The following is an 11,595-nucleotide window of genomic DNA, read 5'->3' on the forward strand; positions in this document are numbered from 1 at the left end:
AGATGGTGGAACAAGCTGCCCTGTTGGAGGACCAGCCTTGGCATCTCACCAGGAGCGGCAAGGGGCCCCTTTGGTCCTGCAGAATCAGTGTGGCAGCATAGGATGGCCACTGACTTCTCCATCCAGACCCAGTGGTGGACTCGCAGACCAGCAAGAGCAGGAGTTTGTTCAGGGCAGGGCTCTGTGGGCACCTCCTCTGTCCTCAGTTTTAATGCATCATGTTTGATCTTTGCTGCATGGTGGAGGGTTCCTGCCACTCTGATTGATGACACAGATCTTCAAAGAGCAGTCATCCCTGGAGGGAGGGGAGGATTAATCAAAGCTGTTCCCAGGGCGGTACCCGCCAATGCTAGGCCCTCCAGAACCACTCTGGCCCTCAGTTGGATCTATGGACCCAGCTACCACCCTTCTGCCTGACCCAGGAGCCCCTTTGCTTCTCCATTTAATCTGGCTTAGATGTGAATAAATCTTTCTTATTGCTGCATCCAAGACAAAACTATAGATTTTTTTTCTTTTTTAGGAAGTGAAGGGGGAAATAGAACTCAGGAACTGAAGGACACAGGATGGGCTGCAGAGCGTCAGTCCTAATGGAACCAGAATCTGCCCCATAATGCTCCACGCGGCCTGGCATATCAGGCCCTCCCTCAGCCGCCAGGACCCTGTAGCTATCCCCACTCCCCGGCCCCAAGTGACGAAGGCAGTTTACTATTTCGCCGCACACATCCCTCCCCAGATCTCTGACACTATCTGATCGTTTGCTGCTCACAGCCTCCCGGAGGACTTTAAATTAAAGTTGGCCTGGAACAAGGCTTTTCACAGTTAGCCCCCCCCATGCTGCCCTGATGGATGTTGGGAAGCTGGTGATGGCTGGTTCTGCCTTAGCTTTCTTCCCAGAGCCTCATGCCTGTCCCTTTTTCTAGGACAGAAGAAAACTGCTTCTCTCCCTCTCACCTGCCCCTCTGGTGCCCCACCTGCCAAGTCGGAGTCCAGCCCGAGCCCCACCTTTTGCCCCTGCTAGATTTGCAGAGCGGAGATTACTCCTCACCGTCTAGCGCAAACGTCTGGCACGGATTTAGTGTGTGAGGAATGTTTGTGGAACGCAGGCGCGGATGCAGCATGAATAACCAGCCCTGGCTCAGGCAGCGGAGCACCCCCCTCACTCCCAGGGCCCACTGATGGTTCCTTCTCCGAGGAGTCATCTTGCTGACTTCTGAGGGTTTATAATACACCCCTTTAAAGTTCAGAGCACATGTAGTATGTTTAAATGAACGTCAGATACCGTGGCTGCAGGCTGAAGCAGACTATCTTTTATCATCTGAAATCACGCAGCCCCGGGGTGCAGATGGGCTGAGAGGACACCCAGTGTGGATCACGGTTGAAGCACCCCCAACTGAGATGACAGGCCACCAGCCACGCCGCGCCGTGGGTAGCGTCTCCACCAGGGCCCACTGGGGAAGGCCCTGGGGAGGAGGGAACTCCCTCTCGGCAGCAGTGCCGGGTGCGTGTTCCTGCAGCCCTGGTAGAGCACAAAGATGGCGTGGGAAAGAAAGCCTCTTTGCAGATCCTAGCTTAGGTTGGCGGCGTGTGTGTGTGTGTGTGTGTGTGTGAGCTGGGGGCTGCTCCTTTGGGGCTCCTACGTGCACTGCAGGGATTTAGGGTGAGACGTGGATAATTCAGAGAAGTTTTAGCTGCAGTGAACACTTGTATGAAGGTGACTGGCCCCTGCCTGGTTATCCTGCCCCATCTCTCACCCCCGCCCACCATGCTCCATCTACACTGAGTCCCACACTCTTACACATGGGCTTGTGCATGCTGGACCTTCAGCCAGGGTGCCCTTCTTGCCTTTTTCACGGAGGCAAGCTCCTGCTTCTCCTTCAGACCCACCCAGGTCCCTCCCTGGTGAAGCTTTCCTGGCCTGACCCCCGCCTCCTCTTGGAGCTGGGAGTTCCTTCCCCTCCGTTGTCAAGATAATGCCCGGTGCTAAAATGACAGGTTTATGTGTATGTGTCCCCCACACAGGGACGTGTCTTTCTATCCTTTCTTCCTGCCTCAGCACCTGGCCCAGTGCCCAGCTCAGGGTGGGCACTGACGTCTGTGCTCAGAGCATGGCTGCCTGGAGCATGACCCGTGAGGGTCGGGGAGCAGGGAGGACGGGCAGTCTGTGGGAGGACAGGGCTCATCTCCAGATGAGGCTCTGGGCCCAGTCCCAGTCCTGTGTGCCCAGGCCCCAAGGGGGCGGAGGCCCTAGACCCACTCCGTTGGGGCTGCTGGAGCCGCCCAGGGAGGTCACCAGTGACATCTAGTGGTCACACAGCAGGCTGCAGCCCCACAAGGTTTTCCAGAAGGTGTGAGTCTGAGTAGCACGTGTCTGCTCTGGGCTGGGCTTCTGAGCGGTTCCCAGCCAAGGGCCAGCAGGCCAGCAGGGCAGGGCAGGACCTAGGTGGTTGGGTGCAAGGACTGAGGCCTGGAGAGAGGCTGGGCAACCCTCAGTCAGAGACTGCAGTCCACGTCCGCTGGGCTCCGAGGCCCCCTGCCATCTCCCTCCCTCCTGCTCCAGTTCCCTCTCCCTGCCCGCCCAGGCTCAGGCCCATCTGCCTCGGCCTCAGCCCCTTAGGACCATGTCGGGGGGGTTTTGAGGTCCCCACTGGAGCAGCCACAGACCCACTTTGGTACAGCTGCTGAGACAACCAGTGCCAGCCAGTGGATGAGGGACGAACGATGGGCCTCATTTAGCTACCAAACGCCTACCCTGGAGGGCGCCCAGGGTAGGGGCCACCTAAAGAGCTGCCTGCCCTGTCCTGGGCCAGCCCTCACTGGCCTGCACAGAGCAGCTCTGGGAGACCCCTACTCAAAGGGGCAGGGGGTCCCTGGTCACAGCTACAGGCGGTGGCACAGGTGAATGGGGTGTTGAGCAGCGCGGTGGCGGACCTGAGGGCGGCCTTTGCAGCAGGGCTGTGTCGGGGGCTTGCCCGTGTCCCACCTGCCTGCCGCTCAGCGCTCTCTCCTGCAGGCCTCGCAGAGCGCGCCCTGTGTGCTCAGGAAGTGCTGGACGGGGGGCTGCCGTGGGGTGAAGGAGGCATGGGGTGCCGGAACCAGGATTTCAGGCTTTCCACTCCCGGACTCCGCTTTCTCTGCCAAAGTTTTCCCGTGAACCATTTCCAGACTATAAGGAGAGGGGAAGAAGGATGCTGTTCTCAGCAGGGAGGCCTGCAGAGGTATTTATTGTCCTTTTTTTGCAGTAACAATTCCTTCCTGTTTCTTCTGCTCCCCCTCTTTCCTTTTCTGGCACAAGTGTCCTTTTGTACCTTCTCCCTGCTGCCTCTGTGTGGCTCCTCCACCCTGCCCCTCACTCCTACCCCCTTCCTCGAATCCCTCCGGACTTCTCCCCTTTCTAAGCATCTCCTGTGCTCAGCCCTCTTGTTCTCCACCCCTCTCCCCTCTCCGCTGTTTCTGTGGCTCCATCTGTCTTTCTTCTGCTCGCTTTGTCTCTATCCCCGTTTCTCAGTGTCTCTTAGTCCCCCTCCACTCAGCCTTTCCCCCGCCCCCCCACCCCCGCCTCTCCTGGAAGGTCAGTTTGACATTATTAAAGTGTCATAATAACTTGATAACTTGCCCAGGGAGTGAGGTGGGCAGAAGCATAGCATACCTTTCTCATGAGCCTTTTGCAGGGCACCCCTGCCACCAGCTGTCAGCCAGCATCTCTCGGCCCCTTCCTCCCTTGGCCTGCTAGGTCTGCAGAGGCTGCTCTGTCCGCCTACCTGTGCCAGCAGGAGAGCTCAGCCCACCTGTGGAGAATCACACTTGGGCATGTATCTTCATGCCACGGGGTCTTCCTTGACAGTGAGGGTGAGAGCTCCCATTTCCAAGTTTTTATAAATACACACTGAATGTCTTTATGGGTCAGACACTGTGCTAAGGTCCTGGGGGCATGACCTGCCTCTTGTGACCTTTACAAGAAAGGAGAGGCGTTAGACAGGGGACACAAATGAGACGCAAGGAGCAGGCTGCTCAAGGCGGCCCCAGCCTGGCAGCTGGACCCATGGCTCTTATCCTACAGAGTTCAAGCCCTTTGGGTACCAATGTCCAGGAGTCCTGCCAAGGGCTCCAGGCACGTAAGGTTCACAGACCTGTCCCAAAGCACCCTCCCCCTGCCCACTCTTCCCCTCTTGCAGACTTTGTGCTGGTTTCACAGTGACACAATTGCATTTATAGTTGTTTGTGAGTGGGGTTGGGACCCACCACTGACCAACGTTCTCTCTGTACACGTTTGTTCCTTTCCCTCAAGTCGCAAAACCCACTCATTCCCATTAATCTTCCCCCCTAATTATGGCAATCATTGTCTGATTACCTGTTCTGATTACACAACTACATTTTCTCATGCTAACTGCATAATGAAGACAAGCAATTGCATGGGAAAAAGTTATGAAATTTCCAAGCTCCAAATACAATTTGAGGACCCAGCAACGTGCCTCCACTGTCCCCCTTGGGCAATGGGGGCTCCAACACAGAGGCAGAAGTCAGTGGTGACCATCTCTCAGCTTCCGGGGACACTGCTAATTGTAAAGCTTCTGTCCTCATGGCCCACTAACACACTGAGACTCTCCAGACCAGGAAGCCTGATTTGGAAAGTGTGACCCAGCATCTGTGGCCCTTGAAACCCCTGTCGCAGAGGCGCCAGCCTGCAAGTGGCCACTAGCCTTGGGGAGATGGAGCCTGAGCTGTAGTCTTACCTGCTTCTAGAGGCCCAGGCCCCAACATTTTTCCCCCAGTGGCTGCCAGTGTCCCGGGCAGCTGCATCTAGGAGGGCAGACTGAGGCAGGTGGCCGGTTCTCATCTTCCTCCAAGCTCAGGACTCTGGCCCCTGTCACTTTCCTGAGATGTCCCATAGCCTGGGAGAGAGATTGCAGGCCACTCCCCTCCCCAGTTCACCTTCCTTTCATCTCCTGCAGAAGACGACTCAAACCTTGGCCCCCAGGAAGCCTTCCTATGTTAGCTGTGCTCAGGGTGACTCCCACCGAAGCTCCTCTCCCTCCAATCCTGTCCATCCCACGGTTTGTCCACCACAGGGTCCTCCCATCCGGGGGCTGGGAACTCCCAGAGGGCCGAGGAGAAACCTCACCCACCCTTTGCTCCCTCAGCACAGACAGACGCTCTGCCATCACGGAGTCCATGGGGGCCACCACACACTGTATGTACATCTGCAAACTCTATCTTATTCCAAATGCACCAAGGGAGGTGGCTATTTAAAGAATACTATAGAAGATCCTTGGGTAAAGACTGGAATCCCTTTCTGCTTTCTTTTCTATGTAATTTCAGATTGTCATCTCTCTAGGGAAGAAGGAGAGGCTGCAGTCAGGTTCATAGCCTTCCACAGCCTGCCGTACTGGACACTGCATCCTCCTGCATGGCTCGGCCTGTCTAAATTTTGTCTTCATTCAGCAAACATGCAGGCGAGGCCTTCTGTGTACCAGGCTCTGTGTGCTGGAGGCAGGGCGTACGAAGACAGATGAAGCCTCTTCCTGCCCCTGCGAGTCACTGAGGGAGACACAGACACATAAGGGTGCATCAATACGGGGAGCATTCAAGGCCGGTAATTGTTGCACAGAGAGAAGTGGGATTACTTCCACCCGGGACTGGGGAAAGCAGGGAAGTCTTCATGGAGGAGGTAGGTTTTTTTTTTTTTTAACATCTTTACTAGAGTATAATTGCTTTACAATGGTATGTTAGTTTCTGCTGTATAACAAAGTGAATCAGCTATACATATACGTATATCCCCGTATCTCCTCCCTCTTGCGTCTCCCTCCCTCCCACCCTCCCTATCCCACCCCTCTAGGTGGTCACAAAGCACCGAGCTGATCTCCCTGTGCTATGCGGCTGCTTCCCACTAGCTAGCTATTTTACATTTGGTAGTGTATATACGTCCATGCCACTCTCTCACTTCGTCCCAGCTTACCCTTCCCCCTCCTGCGTCCTCAAGTCCATTCTCTACATCTGCTTCCTTATGAGGAAGGAGTTTTTAACCAGCGTTTTGAAGGATGAGTTGAAGAGTTCAAATGAAACAGGCAAGTTGAAGCAAAGGCGGGTTGACGTGGCTGGAGTGGAGGATGCAGTGTGAGGAAGGCTGGGTGGAAGCAGAGCCAGGTCGTGACGCCCTGGGATGCCAGGCTGAGGAGCTAGTTTTGATTCCAAAAGCAAAAGGATGAAACCTGATGGTGCCACTCGCAGGAGTGCCACCCAGTCAGCTGCCCCTTCCCTGCCTCCCTCCTCGCCTCCTCTCCCCGACCAAAGGAGCCCTCTTATTTTTTCTGTCCACCCCTCCTCTGCATCTCCACTGACCCCAACCCAGTTCAGACGGTCACTGTCCTCCAGCCTGTGGCTCGGAACTCATAGTACATCTCCTCCTTCCAGTCCCACCCCCTTGGGGCCATTCATTCTTGGGGGAGATTCCTGACTTTTGAGCTTAGTTTGTTTATGGACTAGAATTTGGTCACCTGCCAAGAGTGAGAACATGGGGTTAGGAGGAGAGGGGAGGGCTGCTGAGTTTGTGGCCTCCGTGGGTGTTTTCTTCCGCTGCCCAAGGCTGCCAGAGCCTTGGGCAGGAGCGACCAGGGCGGGGAATCGGCCCAGGGCTATGGAAGGGCAAAGCCTGGAAAGTCCAGGGACGTTGGCAACCGTGTCAATCAAGTGTAGCCCAGGCTGGAGCAAAAGGAAGGAAAGGAGGAGGGAGAGAGGAGGCGAGGAAAGAAGTAGGTGCTTGCCGAGCGCAGCCCTGGAGCATGGAGGGCTGGGGGGAGGTGAAGGCGTCCCTGACAGTATCCCACCACCAGCTGTGGACATCAGCCAGGCCTTCACGCTCACTCATTTCCAAAATGAGGTGATCACCTTCCTCACGCGCTGAAATGTGCCAGCAGTTACAAAGGGCTTGGCCCAGGAGAGCTAAAAGTTGAACTGAAAACTCCCAAGGCAGCAGCAGTGGCTGACACCGCGGAGGCCCCGTCATGCCCCTTCCTTACTGGCCTTGGAGCCCTGGGCGCCTGCGCCGTGCCTGGCACACAGGGGTCACTGAGCAGGCTCTGCGGGAGGCAGGACTTGGTAGCGGCAAAGACGTGAGCTCTGCTGCCTGCCGGCTGTGTGAGCCCAGCCCCATTGTCTCCTCTGACAGGTGGAGGAAAGGACAGTACCCGCCCCGGAGGTTGGGAGGGGTGGCTAAGGCCATGCCCGTGCTGCGGACCCTGCTGGTGGCCCAGCCTGAGCCCCTCAGTGCTCCCGTTCTTTAAGATGGGCTCTGGTGGATTCATTTCAGCAAAAGGGGCTGGGCCGGGGTGGGGTTAGTTGACTTTGGAATTCAAAGGTCATGAGGGATTTTATAAGTTCTAGCGTATTGTCTTGTTTCATAGCTACTAGCTTGAAAGCTATGTCTAGCTTCATAGCTACTTATTTGTCCTGGCATCTCCCTCGGGTTGTCCCATTCTTTTGGATGAGTAGGTTTTAACTGGGACAAGAGAGAATTATTTTTGAGTGGGGGATGGGGGGAATGGGGAGAGCTGAAGGTGCTGCCAGCACCTGCAAGTCTCTGCCCAAGGGTCTTCTCTGGTCATGGGAGCCTGCTCTGCACACATTCAGACCACAAGTGCCAAGAAGTTAGTACCCCACTGACCAAAGGCAGGACCGAGAACACAAGGATCCAGCCTCTTTGCTTCCCCGCCAGCATGGCAGGTGTATTCCACGAGGCCTCCCAGAGCGCCTGGCGGGACTGAGGGCTCCCAGGTGACCGCAAAGGCAATCTGCTCACTGATGCAATGCGGGCTGCCCCACCCCCCATCGACTTGCTTTCTCGCCCACCTACTGGCACATCCTGGGGTCACCTGCCAACTAAATACATGCACGGGAATCCCTGTCTTTGTGTCTGGGAAACCCAATCCAAGAGAGCATGTCAAGTGCGTGCTAGAAAGACACTTGATAAATTAGGGCAGAAAGTATCTATTGTGATACGGTCTCTCCCCAGGAACAGGTCCGGCAGAAAGGGCACCCAATATATAGTGCTGAATGAGTCAATATGGACATGTTTCCTTCTGCCACCCTGTCCTTTGGGCCCTCCCATTCCCCCTCCTGCTCTCCTTTCACCTAGCCCTATGTTTTCTTTCCTGACCCTCCCTTTCTCCTCTTCTCTCCTCCTTTCTCCTCTCATGGAGGAAGGATGTTCTGTGTCCCAAATCCCCCTCTGACTTCCCTGACATCCCGCTCTGCAAATGAGCCTTCTGGCAGGCAGTATTGTGACATCACCGTGCATTGGCCAATGGCTGTCTTCCTGGGCCGGGCCCTCCTGGGACCACCGCCCTCCATTGGCGCCCTCCTGCAGAGCCCCTTAACCCTCAGGACAGCCGCAGGAGCATGAATCCCTCCTGATTCCGCCGTCGGCCCGATGTTCCTCACGGTCCAGCTGCTCCTGGGCCAGAGATGTAGCCTGAAGGTGTCGGGGCGACAGAGCGTGGCCATGCCGAAGAAGCTGGTGTCCGAGCGGCTGCGGGCGCCCGAGGAGCAGCGGCACCTGCTCTTCCGCGACCAGCTTCTGGCGGATGACAAGCATCTCTCCAACTACTGCATTGGGCCCAATGCCTCCACCAATGTCATGGTGCGGCCCCTGGAGAAGACGGTGCCCGAGGAGGCCCACCAGCCCCAGCCCCTGTGGCACCATCTGGGCCAGGTCCTAGCCAAACACTTTGGGCCCCAGGACACCGAGGCAGTGCTGCAGCTGCTGAGGCGGGAGCACAAGGAACGCCTGCAGAGGATAAGCCTGGGGGAGCTGGAGCGGCTGGCACGCCACCTCCTGAGCGAGGAGCCGCTCGCGGAGCCCACGGGGGAGAGGGAGCCTGAGGCTCAGAGACCCGGAGACAAGGAGGGAGAGGAGGAGGCCAAGCAGTAAACCGGCCATCCTACTCGTTTGCACGCTCAAATTCGCCCAGCCTCATCCTTAAGTGCTCCCTGGTGACTCCCCACTAGTTCCTGCTGATGTACGTGCATCTTCACCCCTTTCTGAAATTTCAAAGTAACTGGAGGGATTTTGGACCCCTGTCTCCTCTCTTGGGCCTGTGGTTTCCCCTCTGAAACACAGAATGATCCCCTCCCCATCACCATCCCCTAGAAGGGGCTCTGATCGCCCCATGGGCAGCCTGAAAGGGGGCGCTCAAAGGCTGCTTCCCCCTTGTAGGCTGCGCACTGCCTCCTGGGCAGCTGTATGCCCAGCAGCAAGCCAGGCTGTCAGCACACCTCCGTGGCTCTAAACAGACCCTCTTTCTCCTTGGGGACAGAAAGACAGATAATGTGAGTTCCTTTCTTCCATCCCCAGGCCATGGCGCCCACCCCCCAGGCCTCCTGACAGCCAAGGGTGGAGAAGTACCAGGTAGCTGTCCCTTGCCCTTTGGGTGAGGCTCTCCCTGCTGTCTGCCTGCTTGTGCTTCCACAGTTTAAGGGGCAGGGGCAGGGACAGCAGAGGTAGGAGTCGGGGGAGAGCACCTACTGTGTGCCAGGCCTGGAGCTCTCAGGGAGACACACACAGACCAGGAAGAGCAGGAAGCTTAGGCAGAAAAGGCGGTTGCATCGTCACACACTCACCGTGGCCAGTGTGAATGGAGCCGTGCCCCCAACCTCTCCCTGCCCCATGTCTCATCAATCACCAGGTCTCACTGAGCACCCCCCATTTCCCGCCCACCACTGCCCAGGCTTCCCGGGAGCAAAACTGGTACCAGCCGGGATCCTTGCCCTCCCAGAGCGTGCAGCCTAGATGGAGAGAGAGGTCATAAACGTGACAAGTAAAGCAGCAACATAAAACCAGAGTACAGCCTGCGTGACTAAATGCCCAGGCGCCAGCTGCAGCCTTGCAGGGCCCTGGGCTCAGTGTGGAGGGGCCAGTGCCCATAGACCACAGGAAAGCCAGGCGCCCTTCTCTGCTCTCGGTGTGAGAGAATGGCCCTTGCCAAGGGCTGAGGAGCCCCTACACCCCGTGTGTGAGGGGGCAGGGAACTCACTGAGAGCCTGGTCCCCCGAAGTCCCAGAAGTGCTGTGACCGCGGTCGGTCCATCCTGGGGGATGGAGATAGAAGGAAGGGGATGAAGACACAGTCTAGAAAGGAACAAGCAGCGCCCAGGTCCCTGGGAGGCATCCTGTCCTTGGCCTATGGGGCCCCGCATCCTATTAACTGGGGCGCGTTGTAATAGTATTTACTCCCCCCCAGGTGTTTGTGAGGGTGAGGCGTGAAGACTCGACAGTGAAGAGCGGGGTGGGGCAGTGGCAGTGGCAGGGAGAGACTCCTGAAGCCGTGTCTCTGCCTCCATTGGGGCTGGTCCTGCTCTCAGGTCCCCCCGCCTCCACAGGAGAGACCTCCTGACGGGTCTTCGAGTGTGTTCGTGCTGGGGCTGTACCATCTACCAAGGGGGACGAGCCTATTATTTTTACATTAGGGAAACTAATAGCCCATTTCCCGGGAAATCTGTGAGTGATAAAAATAAGTGGGCCGTTTTATTCCTTTTGCTGAGAGAGAAGCTGGCACAAGGAATGGGGAAGCCTTTGTTGTCTCTGGTTAGCGGGAGTGTCAGGGCTTGCTGGGAGCAGCTACCTCCACTGCTCGTCCCCGACGTTGCAGGGGAGGGTGACTCCAGGCCCAAAATGGGGGGAAGGAAGGTTGTTCCGCCCTTCTGTGCCCGTGATTGCCTCTCACTACTGACTCCACCCTTCCCGGGGGGCCCTGCGCCTGACCCTCCCCACAAAAGCTGAGCCTGGGGGAGGCTGCACCACCACATGGAACTGAGCAGGGACTTGCCTCCGTCTGTTCCCCCTCCCAGGGATATTTTACTCAATGCTGCGTTTCTCACTGCGGGGTGACAGGCTTTGTCCCCTGATGGATGAACTTACAGGTATGACGGAATATTGGGAGGCTGGGGGCAGAGTGGCCCCTCATCCTCCAGCAATGGGTTAGAATCCTACTCTGTGTGGAGAGCCCTAGCTCCTGGACTGCCTGCCCTGGAGATCCTTCCCTGTCCCTGTTTCACCTTATTTCAAAGGCGAATTGAAACCTGTGCCAGCACCCCCCCGTCCCCTCCTCTGCCCCACCACGTGAAGGATGGTGGGAATAGGGGGGCACTCTTTTTAAACTGCAGCCTTGGGCATGTAGCTCTGCCACTTACCTCACCACAGCACCTCTCTCCTGCCATGAAAGGACACAAGGTCCCTAAAGGTAACAACTTTGCTCAAGTAGGAGGCATCTTAGGATGGCTACCACATCCAGGTTTCCAGCTTTGCGTTCTTAGCCACAGAGAAGTCTGGCCTCTCCTCCTAGCTCCTTCTTGCAACACTGCAGGCCAGCACCCTTGGTCCCCTGGTCCCTGGCAAAATCGTCTTTCTGAGAGAAGCAGACACAGCACTCTAGTTTGTGTGCTATTTCATAAGTCCTTCATTCTTTGATGAATAAAGATTGACGGTGATCCTACTTTGTGCCAGGCTTTGTGCTAGGGACTTAGGTTGTGGACAAGAAGCCCTATCTCCCTGAGAAGGCCGTTTAGAGAGAAGTGCACCCCCTGCTGTCCCTTGCTGCATAGTGCA

The 11,595-nt window shown here is 56.7% G+C and overlaps 1 protein-coding gene across 1 annotated transcript; it reads left to right on the top strand.

Annotated features, from left to right (window-relative positions):
• The first annotated feature begins 8,404 nt into the window (after positions 1-8,404).
• Positions 8,405-9,147, top strand: UBL4B (ubiquitin like 4B). Its single transcript, XM_079942449.1, has one exon. It carries the CDS (start codon positions 8,423-8,425, stop codon positions 8,921-8,923), a length of 501 nt encoding a protein of 166 aa, XP_079798575.1. The 5' UTR covers positions 8,405-8,422; the 3' UTR covers positions 8,924-9,147.
• Positions 9,148-11,595: the final 2,448 nt, after the last annotated feature.

Source organism: Stenella coeruleoalba (assembly GCF_951394435.1).
Source record: "Stenella coeruleoalba genome assembly, chromosome: 1".
Taxonomy (NCBI): Eukaryota; Metazoa; Chordata; class Mammalia; order Artiodactyla; family Delphinidae; genus Stenella; species Stenella coeruleoalba.